At 32.1% G+C, this 14,050-nt stretch overlaps 1 protein-coding gene across 1 annotated transcript; it reads left to right on the top strand.

The window, feature by feature from the left end:
* The first annotated feature begins 5,674 nt into the window (after positions 1–5,674).
* LOC134712128 (mitochondrial amidoxime-reducing component 1-like) lies at positions 5,675–11,797 on the top strand. Its single transcript, XM_063573302.1, has 7 exons — positions 5,675–6,260; positions 7,123–7,299; positions 8,186–8,363; positions 8,567–8,707; positions 9,493–9,557; positions 10,933–11,004; positions 11,260–11,797. Exons 1-7 carry the CDS (start codon positions 6,037–6,039, stop codon positions 11,378–11,380), a joined length of 978 nt encoding a protein of 325 aa, XP_063429372.1. The 5' UTR covers positions 5,675–6,036; the 3' UTR covers positions 11,381–11,797.
* Positions 11,798–14,050: the final 2,253 nt, after the last annotated feature.

The following is a 14,050-nucleotide window of genomic DNA, read 5'->3' as shown; positions in this document are numbered from 1 at the left end:
GTTGAAGTCCAATCATGTTGAAACTGAGTACACATGTGCCCTATGAAATGATCTTTCTAATTTTAATGCCAAATTAGAGTTTTGAACCCCATTTGACGGTTCACTGAACATAGAAAATGATAGTGCAAATTTTAGGTTTAAGTTTTTGATGAAGCTGAAGTCCAATCAACTTGAAATTTAGTATGCATGTTCCCTATGATATGATAATTGTAATTTAAATGCCAAATTAGAGAATTTATTTTCAAGGTCCACTAAACATTGCAAATGATAGTGCGAGTGGGGCATTTGTGTACTGTGGACACGATCTTGTCTTTATTATGTTAACAGCATTATGCCTGCCTCTAAAAAATATAAAATGACAGAAGATGGGATTTTTATACGATTGCAAACATTATTTATTTGCGATCGTATATTGGCATTGTGTCGTTGTCGTCCAAAGACATTTGGTTTTCGCACACAGAAACTTAAGTAAATAGAAATCTATGAAATTTAAACACAATGTTTATGACCACAAAAAGGGTCCAATTAAGCCTTTGTCTTGGTTTTTCACTCAATAACTTTAGTATAAGTAAATAGAAATCTATGAAAGTTAAACATAAGGTTTATTACCACAAAAGGAAAGTTAGGATTTTGGGAGTTTTGGTCCCAACAGTTTATGAATTAGGGGCCAAAAGGATCCAAAATTTAACTTTGTTTGATTTCATCTAAAATATAATTATTGGGGTTATTTGATATGTAGAATCAAACTATGTGTTTAGATTCTTAGTTTTTGATCCTGTTTTTTTTGTTAAATTGGTTTTCATTAAGGTCCAAAATTAAACTAAGTTTGATTTTTACAAAAATTGAATTCTTGGGGGTTTTGATATGTTGAATCTGAACATGTACTTAGATTTTTTTTATGGGCCTGTTTTCCAGGTTGGTCCAAATCAGGGTCCCAAAATTAAGCTTTGTTTGATTTTTAAAAAAAAATGAATATACTGTGAAAGTAATTTTATTCGGGGGGTACCAATTTTGTGGTTTTCGTGAATGACTTTATCAATGAATTTAAGTGTCCAACGAAATAAAACAATCATTGTCCAAATCAAGGTATGAAAAGATCCCCATGGGTAGTTTTGACTACGTATTGATATGATCTAGAGAATAAATTGAATAACGCCAAATCTGAGAATACTTTTAATTAATAGTAGTCGCAGAACTACAACCCCATGCAGGATTATACCCATTTAATCTTTACTTGCCTAAACTTTTGATCTTTAAATTCTCATAAAAAAATAAGTTTGATCGATGAAAGTCAGATTTCCGGTATTGGTAAGATTAAGTGTTCATTTTATACTCTCATAGTTAACGTACATACGGGAAATAATAATTCCATGCTAGGCTTGATTTTAATAAAAAATATTTGACAATTCAAGATACGTTTATAGCATTTGTTTATGTTAGTGTTTTCTTTAGGTGACATGTTTATGGCCTAATTAACAACTTTGATGGTCTTTAATCAGTTGATCACTTTATCATGGGTTAATTAGTGTTATCACTGCCATTTACACGGGTCAATTTTTATTTTGAAATTTCCTTCAATCCAGACTGTTTGTTACCTTCGTTTCTAAAGGCTTCCATTTTTCCTTTTTTTTTTTTAGAAAACTAAAATCCATGAATTCAAAAACCCACGAACATGTAAATAATGCTCAAACCACGAAAATTGATACCCACGAATTAAAGCACTTTCACATTGATATTCTGAATCTAACCATGTATTTAGATTTTTGATATTGGACCATAAAAGGGAAATGTCCAATTTAATTTTTTTAAGTTCTTAGACCAAATTCATAATGTGTCGAAAACCTATGCTGTGTCAACTATTTAATCACAATCCAAATTCAGAGCTGTCGTATCAAGCTGGTTTCTGTTCTCTTACTTGAGTTTGCCTCACCCTAAGGTTATGAAACTTGTACACCATGCTTATTACCTTAAATCACGGATCAAGTGTGAATATTGGTGGCATAACTTTTACCATTCTAGAATTATTTCCCTTTACAAATGAAAAAAATGCTGAATTTTATGTTTTCTAACTTACATAGACTTCAACCAAATGTTATGAAACTTATACTTAATTTCCATAAAACACAGATAAAGTTTGAATTTTCGTTGCGTCACTATCATCATTCTAGAGTTATGCCCCTTTACAAATGTTTCCATTCTCTAACTTTAGTTTGCCTTTACTAATTGTGAGGTATCTTATACCCAATGTTTCTAACCACGATACACAGATTTAGTTTTAATTAAGGTAGCATCAGTTTTACCATTTTTGAGTTATGTCCCTTTATAATGTTGCATGCAAGCAGGGGCATCATCTGTATCCCATGGACATATTCCCCATTTTTTTTTCTAGAAAAGACCAATATCAAACAAACGATAAAATTTAATTCAATTCCAAAAAAGAAAAGTAAGAACATCATATGGGGGGAAAAATCAGAAGTCAACAAAAGTCAGGATTAGAAAGGAGGCACCAAAAATTACTTTAGGAGATATCATATAAACTATATAAGATATCTTATAAACTTTAGGAGATATCATATACACTATGTAAGATATCTTATAAACTTTAGGAGATATCTTATAAACTAAATAAGATATCGCCTATAATATCTTATAAAATTTCATTTTTATGAGATATCTTATAAACTATATATGATATCTTATAAACTATATATGATATCTTATAAACTATATAAGATATCTTATAAAGTTTATGAGATATCTTGAAGTAAGAATAAAAAGAATTTGAAAATATACCAGACTTTTATTTGCAAGTAATTTCAAGCTGGGTGAAAACAGGGGGAGGTTTTACAAAATTTAAAGATCATTTTTCAAATATAAGAAAACAGATTATTTGGGGAAATAGATACTTTAAACATTGTAACAAAAGTTTGTTCTTTCAAAACTGGGTAGCAAGTGGTTTGATTTACATCAACGACATACTTGATCGTGAGGGAAAGTTATCAGAGGCTTTTATTTTAGAAAAATTAAGCAATAAGTCTAATTGGATTGCAGAGTTTACAATATTAAAATCTTCCATCCCAAAGGAATGGCAGCAAATTCTAATTAAAGAAAACTCTTTAAAGAGTAAAATTAGTATTAATAAGGATAATTTGAGATGGGGAAATAAACAAATACAAGCACAAGATATCTTTAATAAAATGTTATATAATAGTCTAGTAGATCAGAAGTATACACAGCCGATTGGTATCAATATTTGGACAAAAAATTTAAAGCTAGATAGCAAGCCAAATATGTCATTCGTAAACGATTTTATATTTAAATTTTTAAGAGAGAATAAGATGAAAATGTTTAGATGGAAACTGCTAAATTATATTATTCCCACAAAGCAATTACTATTTAAATGGAAAATTTCTACTAATAGTAAATGTAATTTTTGTCAAACAGAAGAGGAAGATTACTTTCATTTCTTTATAACATGTTCTTTTTTAAAAGACTTTTGGGATAAAGTGGAACATCTTCTTGCACAACTCAATTTTAAAAATAAGATATCAGTTAAACAATTAGTATTTGGATACAAAATATCAGATAAAGGTTATTATGGTTTTAACTATTTTTTGACAGTTTTAGGTTTTTGCATTTTCAAGTCATACTATGTTTCAGAGCAAAAATTGAAATATATAGATGTGTATGAATTGTTTATAAAGGAATTAAGAAGGGTTATGAAGGAAAGCAAAATAATTTCTGAAAATGTATTTTTCATAAATTTGAAGAAATTGATTTAATAGAATAAGTTGAAAATATTGTAATAGTTTATGTAATATTGTTTATTATATTCTGAGTATGTTCCTGGCAACTCAGAAGTTTTTTCACAGGAATACTCCACTGGCGCTTGGACAGTGAAGTATAATTGTAACAAGATATCTTTAGAATAAAGACTATATTTGTTGTTAAAAAAAAAAAAAAAAAAGAATAAATAGCAAAACGGCTTGCCATACATATAGGAGTTATTGTCCTTGAAAGACATTTTAACCAATTTTTGTCATGTTAGCAGAATTTATAAATAATTAAGAGGAATAGTAAAGCAAAAAGTGCTTGACACTGTAAATTAGATCTACAAATAAATCACAAAGCTGAAATTGTCAATTGAAACATAAAAGGAGTTATTGACCATGAAAGATGAATTTAATCTATTTGCATTTATTGCAGAAACTATTTCAAAGCGGAATTGTACAGCACAATAAGTTCTATAAATAAGTCAACATGGCCACAGGCATTCGTCTCAGATTCCCCCTATATATACCTTTATATAAAGGTTGAATTAGGGGGGGGGGGGGGGGGGATCTGAGACGAGTGGCTGTGAACATGGTTTATAATGATGGTACGTATTTCACAATCCTGATGATTATAATAATTTTGTCAGTTTTGTCACAATGTGTAGTAGAAGAAAGGCAAAAGATACCTAAGGGACAGTCAAACTCATATTTCAAAAACAAACCGACAATACCAAATAGAAGACAACCAACAACTGAGTGACATACACCCAACAATTAGTAATGGGGTATACTACAAAAATAAGGAGATGTGGTATGATTGTCAATGAGACAACCTTCAACCAAACTTCAAATGAAGTGGAAGTTAGAATTATAGGCCACCATACGTCCTTCAACCATGAGAAAACCCCATACCGTATGTCTTTGAAATATATATATAAAAAAAAATGAGAAAACTAACAACCATTTGTATAACAAAATGTGGCGGGGTTAAACAATTTTGTAAGCATCCAACCTTCCTTTAACTTGGACAGCGGTGTATCAGTACAACATAAGATAAAACTATAAAAAAAATCTGTGGAAAAAAGGCTGAACTTATTAGATTGATACAAATAGAAATATATCACATGATAAACTCCACCTTCCAGTGGATAAAAACAAGTGCATGTGCTATCGTACTGTGTGGAGGATGTAGAAATTATTTTTTCTTACAGATTAAATCATATGTTGTAATGTCTGCTTAGTTGTTTCCTTCACTTTTGTACCAAATATTTTTATGCAGTTTGTGCTGCAGAACATTAATTTCTATTCTGTATTATACATTTTCAAAATAATCCTAACCCAACACTTAGTTGTGTCCTAATTAACTAGTACAATATCTGTACATTGCGGGATAACAATAAAAAAAAGAAAGCAAGACTGATAAACTTTGGTAGCGAGAGCAATCTTTCTAATACATTTTATATTTTCCATATCGTTTTATTAAGCATTTTGAAATTGAATAATAAAGGAATAAGAAACAAATAAGGAATAAGTATCTAATAAAGAATAAGATATAAGTAACGAAAAGGAAACAAGTAACGAATAAGGAATAAGTAACCAGCATAAAGACCCTATAATAGGAATTGAAAATGGATACTTCTAGTATTTTGCAACACAAAATGCAGGAAAACAACTGTGTACAAAAGTGAGAAAGAATTAAGCATACTTAACAAAGATGAAAAATTAATAGTTATGTATATTATAGTGCTAACCTGTAATTTAACCTTGACAAGTCAATTTAATAATTAAATGTTGAATTTGTGACCCTATTATTTTTCTATTCTTATAAAAGTTGACATGATATGGAAGCGAACGGAAAAAGATCCTAAATTAAACTGTAAGGTAAACCGAAATTTTAACTCGACATAGAGGCATGATAACAGGAGACCTAACTTCAATGTTGTATATTATATCTAGGACATAATATATTACGATAGTTTCAGATTATATAAGAAACCTATTGATTGTTCTCGGTGATAGCGGGATTTATAAGTGTATAGTCATTACAAGTGACAATTTCAACTTCGCCGTACGTTTTTAAACTTTCCAAATGTTTAATGAACTCGTAAAGAATTTATAATTCCTTACCGCTTGACCTATTTATTGTCAGTTCCGGATTGAACATATAAATAACGTAAAGAAACAGACTGAGTATCGCAACCTAAATATTTTATCCTAAGAAAAAATTCTTATCGGCCAGTTTATACAAACTTTAGGACTCGCCATGACAGTTGACGATCCACTTAATTTGGTTTTAGCTTTAGCCGCTGCAAGCACAATTAAATATATTGGTGCATCTTTGTGGAGGTTAAAGAAACTCGCCAAATATGAGTTTGTAGGGAACATTACTGCATTGGATTTATATCCTGCTAAATCATGTGGAGCAATTTCTCTACAGTCAGCGAACTGTACCAGAGGTGGATTGAAGCATGACGGTGTTACTGACAGGTAAGCGAGACATTTTAGATCTAATATATAGTGAGATATCCAAAAAAAGGTTGCAGGAATATGTGCTTGCTTGTTACATTAAATAAGTTTTGAACCAAAGAAACAAACCTTCTATTGTGATTGCTATGTATGTCTTTAGCAATGGCGTTATCTAGAACAGGAGTATACCACATTTTCCCAAAATACTTGATATTTCAAGTTATAAATTATTGGATGTGATAATGAACGCCATACTAATTTCCAAATAGTACACATGAAACTAAAATTAAAATAATACAAGACTAACAAAGGCCAGAGGCTCCTGACTTGGGACAGGCGCAAAAATGCGGCGGGGTTAAACATGTTTGTGAGATCTCAACCCCCCCCCCCCTTCCTAATACCTCTAACCAATGCAGAAAAGTAAACGCATAACAATACGCACATTAAAAGTCAGTTCAAGAGAAGTCCGAGTCTGATGTCAGAAGATGTAACCAAATAAAATAAACAAAATGACAATAATACATAAATAACAACAGACTACTAGCAGTTAACTGACATGCCAGCTCCAGACTTCAATTAAACTGACTGAAAGATTATGATTTCATCATATGAACATCAGGCACAATCCTTCCCGTTAGGGGTTTAGTATCATACCATCATAACATATATATGAGAAGAACATAACCCGTGTCATGCCAACAACTGTCTTATAGAATAAATGTGTTTAGTTCCGATGCAAAGCTAAATTATTCGCCATAAAAGACACTAGAATTTCATAGAGGAATGATTAGGGTTTACATGAACATTGCACCAATAAGCATGTTAAAAACACAATAAGACGTAGCGTTGTACTAAAGCACAATTATTCTCCGTGTATATTTAGACACTGGATGATCGTCAGAGATGACGGTGTAAAAGTCAACATCCAACAAGAACCGAAAATGGCACTTATAACACCAAGCATTCTTGGCAATAAGCTTTGCTTTGATGCGCCTGGAATGCCAACTCTGGAGTTGGAGAAAAATCCTAAAGAAGATCCATCCATATTCATGGATTGCAAGTAAGTTCTATTAATAAATTGTATTTGATTTTTTTCTCCAAAAATTACCATTTTTATTTTTATGAATGGAATTAAGGGATTTAAAAATCATTGGTTATTGGTATTTTTCAATTATAATTGGTATAAATAAATGGATTCACGTATATTTTTTTTTCATCGTTTTTTCCAACGTTTGTTCTGTGGGTTCTTATTCCAGCGTTATATTATTACTGTGGACCTTGATATATTAGAAAGATATAAACCATCACTAGTTCTTTCGAGTGTGTTATACATATTTACCATATTCTTGTCTCAGTTAATACAATGGCATGAAGATAGATTGAACAGCAAATAGCATATGCATAGTATAAGATAATAAGATAAGATTTATTTTATTAAAGTATCACCATCCATTACAATATCAATATATATATACATATATACAACTCGTCTAAACATCAACCCAACAATGTTAGACCTGTAAATTTGCTTTCGCAAATTTTTGGTTCTTCCCTCGCCGGGATTCGAACCCATGCTACTGTGATATCGTGACACCAAATCGCCTGCACTGCAGCCGTCCCGCTAGACCACACGACCACCTGGGCTCTCAAAAAAAGAGCTTTCGGTGGCCATATGTTACCTTTCCACGTCAGTTTTTAATCTAGCGGCGTACTACAGTACATGATATATAAGGCATGAAGATGTTATTGTTACAGATCAGCTAAATTATCTATAGTAAAGGATCCTACAAATTAATGTAAAATACACATAAAGTCATAAGAACTTAACATTTAAGTAAAAGGATGCCAGCCAAAAACGACGTATGAGACACTATCATTAAAACAAACATATAAAACATACATAAAAGGACAGCGTATTGCATGACATGTTTTGTTTTACATAACAGACCTAGATATAAGGCAATGACAGCAATGTTTTGTGGAAAAGAAGCCTCGGAATGGATTAGTAAATATCTAAATACAAAAGGATTACACATCGTGGTATCCACGGAAAGTATGGCAAAGCGAGATGTTAGTGAACTAGCTCCAAGACCATGGTTAAATGTACCAGAAACAACCGATAAAGTGAGTTCAATACAAACTTTTGTTTACGAATATAATTGTTAAAATATTGTATGCATACTTTGAAAATAAGATCCACATCGATTCATATTATAGGATTATTTTAAAGATGATTTTGTGGAAGGCTTATATATATTAATGCACTAATTGTGCACTTGAAACTGATCCTCATAAGTCGTCAATGAATCCTTTATTTCACATTTCAGGTGACTTTTTCTGAAGTTTCCATGTGTAATATAGCATCCGAAAACTCACTGAAAGATCTGAACAGCCGATTAGCAAACCCAGTTAGCATGGGAAACTTTCGACCAAATATCATAATAAATGGATCTCTTGCGTATGACGAGGTAAGATATAACATTTTCATCCATAAATGTGAGCATCCTTTTCTATTGTTTACAGGAAATGCAATATGTGTAAGCGTGGAAAAGGAAATGCTTGGGGAAATTATTATTCTGAACACTTTAAAGACGGATTTTGTTCAAACACACAAAAAAAGACGTTGCGCTAGAAAGGTATTATCAAAACAATTAAGACTAAATATGGCTTATGATGGTGATCTGTGACACATTTACGATTAATTATACAAGAGGAGGAGCTTGCTACAAGGGAAAAACTCTTAGTTGCATCGAAAGGGTCTCGCCATGACAAGCAAACTTACACTGAATAGTCCTGTATGGTTTTGAGGGACATATACAAATTATTTATGTGACCTTGAAAGCCAAAGGGAAAGGGTTCAAAGTTCAAAAGTCATCTTCCATTGCACGCTTAACATCGTCTTGAGGTGCTATATCCATGTGTCAAATGTCAAAAGCCTTTCTAAAAAGTTAGGACCCGGAAAGGTTGTATGAAAAGAATAAGAAAAAATAGAAACCAGCAGATGAAAGTCAAAGGGAGACATCAAAATGTAAGAAGGTACTAAAGGGTCAGTTAAAAATCGTAAGTGAAAAGAAAACTACCAACATTCATAAAAGCACCACACAAAAAAGCACACAAACCCCATCAAAATTCATCGGATAAACTCGATGACATGTTCTCCCAAATGGTAAGTGCTGATCCACTAGCGACACTCTTTCGTATTGCTCACGAAATAGTACATCTGTACATCCCTTCCATTGAAACCTTTTTTCAGGACAATTGGCTGGAGATGAGAATTGGTGAAAGTGTATACATGCGAATACTAGAACCAAACCCAAGGTAAGGTTATTGTTGGAGGCATTGATATGGTCTTAGAAAAAAATTGGTTTAACCACGACATTAGAGAAGTCCAGTTGAAATCTGCATATGAATATGCCTGCGTTTAACTTCTTCTTACTCTGTATGGCTGTAAAATTGAGAATGGAAATGGGGAATGTGTCAAAGAGACAACAACCCGACCAAATAAAAAAAAAAACAACAGCAGAAGGTCACCAACAGGTCTTCAATGTAGCGAGAAATTCCCACACCCGGAGGCGTCCTTCAGCTGGCCCCTAAACAAAAATATACTAGTTCAGTGATAATGAACGCCATACTAATTTCCAAATAGTACACAAGAAATTAAATTTAAAATAATACAAGACTAACAAAGGCCAGAGGCTCCTGACTTGGGACAGGCGCAAAAAATGCGGCGGGGTTAAACATGTTTGTGAGATCTCAACCCTCCCCATATACCTCTAACCAATGAAGAAAAGTAAACGCATAACAATACGCACATTAAAATTCAGTTCAAGAGAAGTCCGAGTCTGATGTCAGAAGATGTAACCAAAGAAAATAAACAAAATGACAATAATACATAAATAACAACAGACTACTAGCAGTTAACTGACATGCCAGCTCCAGACTTCAATTAAACTGACTGAAAGATTATGATTTCATCATATGACCATCAGGCACAACCCTTCCCGTTAGGGGTTTAGTATCATACCATCCTAACATATATGAGAAGAACATAACCCGTGTCATGCCAACAACTGTTTTTAGAATAAATGTGTTTAGTTCCGACGCAAAGACCTTATCAGTGACTCAATATTAACGCCAAAATATGCAATCTTTAATGACTTGACAACAGTATCGTAATTATATCCCTTCTCAATAAGTCTATTCAAAGGTTTTGTAAGTTTCTGAGCTGTCTATATATAAACGTATGTCTATAGTTATTGGTCTAATGTTAAATGTCTACCACGGAAACTGAGATTTCTTTTACAAATAAAACTAGACTACAACGGAATAAATTTGAACAACATATAGTTGCTTGAATAAAATTAAAAGTGTTCAGTCGCTATCTACTCTTTTGCAAAGTGATATCATAGTATGTGAGGTAACTTTTTTCTCGTTGTAGCGAATTTTGATTTTTATATTCGATGTAATCTTATAATTAAAGCTTGTATTAATTTTTTCCTACCATTGTTTCTACATTCATCACATGTTATAGTCTGATATAGTCATCTTTACTGATTGGTTTATGATTTTATTATAACCACCTCGCAAACTTTGCTGCTACTTTCGAAATGTGATGTGATGATAATGCATGCAGTATGTGAACTCTGATTTGTTTTTATCTGGAAGTATATATGATTGCACCTGTTCATTGCAGGTGTTTACTGATAACTGTCGCCCCGAACGGGAAGAGAGACCCTAACATCGAGCCATTGAAAACACTCAGAAAGTAAGCTCCAATTTCATTATAAAAATTGCATTGATGATTAAAGCACTTGGGTATGAAAACTTGTGAAGCAAATCTCTCAATATTTTGATTATTTCAACATCTTAGAAGAAACTTGTTGAAGAAAAGTTCATTTGCATACACCAAGGAACGTCGCTTTTGCCACTAAAATAGAAAACCGCCCTTTTATTTTAAAAATGATATACTTATAAAATATTTATAGTTGTAGAATTCATAATGATTTGTGTAAAATTTCAGATTTAGAAAAACAAAACCTTACGGCGATTCTCCATTATTTGGTATTAACACAGCAATAGATAAAGAAGGTATAATCAAGATTGGAGACCCAGTTTATGTTTTGAGGAAACCAGGCGCATAGAATCATGATATGTACAAACATATTAACAATGGAGAAACATACTTTTCAGACAGTATTCCCGACATATAATCAAATGTATTTTTTTGAGATATGCAGACTTATAGATTAAAAGTCTACATTCAATCAACTTGTAGTGTCAATTTCATCTTTTTGCGACATAACATGTTAATGTTGATTAAAATTTTTGAATGTAGTTACAGTAAATCAAGTCATGTTATTTAAACAAATCCCATAAAGTATGGATCACGGATTGTGAAAAATGTAAGATTTTTTAAAACGATTATGTGACAAGGAAACATTAATTTTGTGTGAATATGAAAAACACTTTAAATTGACTGTAGAATCTTAAAATGTAATATTAGAAAATAGTTTTTATAATGTAATTTCAGAGAGTAGAAAATTCAAATAAAAATTGAGGTCAAGGAATTTTTTGTTGAGTGTGCTTTAAAGCAAATATGTTTATAAAATGTACATTACTTAAATTAAGTTTATATGAGTGATCTTCCCTTATATTGCAATGTATAATGTATTTGTTAAAAAAGTCGAAATAACACAAAGCACATGTCATTTTTTATTTAAAAGATAAAGTAACACACTAAACAGTTGCATTCCTTTCTTAAAATTTGCATATTTTGTAAAGATATACAATTTTACGATCCAAGATGGTAGAGAACACCCTATCTACAGTTTACTATATAACACGTCGAAACCAGGTGCGATGTCTGACGAAGAACAATTACACCACATGGATCTACTTCTAATTTTGAATGCCTTCAAGAAAGAAAAACATAGAGAAACAGAAACACTTCATACACCAATGAAAAACGGTGACCATGTGGTGATTTCAGTTGTTTTTCTTCATAGTCTACGGTAACTTTTTTTGAGGTAATCCCATGAGAATTTGCCTACACAGGTCTGGCATAGAAATTCACGAAGCAGCTTCACAGTAAGAAAAAAAGTACAACGGGACAATCAAAGTTATAAGTTAAAAAATGACAGATAACACAATAGACAACAGCAAAGGACGAAACGACAAATAGCATTTCACAGAAAACTTACGTCTGAGCCATGAACCACAAAAATTAAGATGTGACCTTTGTTACTTCGGACGGGTTATCATTTCTTGATCACATAGGAAACCGTCGTTTTCTCAGATGTGGATTCTCAAAAACTCGAAAGATCTACTGCTTAATCTTCGATCACAATCTTTGCAATTTTGCAGCAACATAAATAATTTTGATTTTTCTACGCTATATACTGCTATTCCCCATGCTCAGTTGAAAGATCGACTTCACCATCTCATAAAACAGAGCATTTTCTATAATAATGGGAATCGTAGATACAAATTTCTTATTTTGGGTTACAATAATTCATATTTTGTGAAGAATCGCACTGAACCTTCCAAAAAATATACTAAAGTTGATATTATCAAAATGCTGGACTTTTTGATCGACAACAAATTTATTAAGTTTGGAGGATTTGTATTTCAACAGACAGTCGGTATTCCAATGGGTACTAATTGTGCACCCCTGCTGGCCGATTTGTTTTTGTACTCGTATGAAGCAGAATTCATTCAGAACCTTCTAAATGACAAAAAGAAAAAGCACCTTGCGAAATTCTTTAATTTTACTTTCCGATATATTGATGATGTTCTATCATTGAATAACCCATATTTCAGCCAATACTTACATCTCATATATTCCAGTGAACTTGAAATTAAGGATACTACTGATACTAGAAGGACTGCTCCATACCTTGATCTTTACCTCAATATTGACGCAGATGAACGACTTCACACGAAAATGTTTGATAAACGGGACGATTTCAACTTCCCAATTATCTTCCCTTTTCTCAGCAGTAACATACCCTCTGCCCCTTCGTATGGTGTTTACATATCACAGTTGATACGTTATTCTCGTGCTTGTTCAAACTATACGGACTTAATATACAGAAGTGTGCTCCTTACGCAGAAACTGCTCCGACAAAGTTATGAGGAGGACAGATAAAAAATTGAGACTCCGTAAATTTTATGGACACCATCACGAATTGGTGGATCCATACGATGTGTCTTTGACCAGCTAAGGACATTTTTACCACATGATATATTGTAGTTTGTCATTACGTCGTCTAATCTTTTAATTGCCAAACGTGACTCATTCCCAATTGTGACTGTTTTGCTGAGTGAAAATTCGCATTACTATAAGACGTGTTACGGTACTTATCTATCCCAAATTCATGTATTTAGTTGTATTTAGTTTAAATGTTTAATGTTATATTTTTTAATTCTCATCTGATTTTGTCAAATGTGTTGACGTCTTTTCTATTATATTCATGTGTTATGGCAAAGAACATTAATCACCGCCTTCATTTATTAATTTCAATTTGTTCAACGTAATTTGTACGATGTTTTACGTTGGAAGTTAGATTCAAAACTAACCGAACATAGCCTTATAATATAGTTAATTGCTACCTTAGTTCGCTATTACTAAGTATTGAAATGTGCATTGTTATTAAATGTAATATTAGTATTTAGTTCAAATATAATCTTAAACCAATCCTAATTCTATCTTATTCATTCAAATGTGACGTCATTTTTTTTGTCATTTTTTTACAATTTCAAATATGACGTCACTTGGCGTTGAGGTTTAAACTTATTCGGATGTGACTATT

Source organism: Mytilus trossulus, chromosome 3 (assembly GCF_036588685.1).
Source record: "Mytilus trossulus isolate FHL-02 chromosome 3, PNRI_Mtr1.1.1.hap1, whole genome shotgun sequence".
Lineage (NCBI taxonomy): Eukaryota > Metazoa > Mollusca > Bivalvia > Mytilida > Mytilidae > Mytilus > Mytilus trossulus.
This window is presented reverse-complemented; position numbering and strand designations above follow the sequence as displayed.

Coding starts and splice junctions, on each gene's coding strand:
- LOC134712128 (XM_063573302.1), top strand. CDS start 6,037: ATGACAGTTGACGATCCACTTAATTTGGTTTTAGCTTTAGCCGCTGCA. Junction 6,261..7,122: donor CATGACGGTGTTACTGACAG/GTAAGCGAGACA, acceptor GTGTATATTTAG/ACACTGGATGATCGTCAGAG. Junction 9,558..10,932: donor ATACTAGAACCAAACCCAAG/GTAAGGTTATTG, acceptor TGTTCATTGCAG/GTGTTTACTGATAACTGTCG.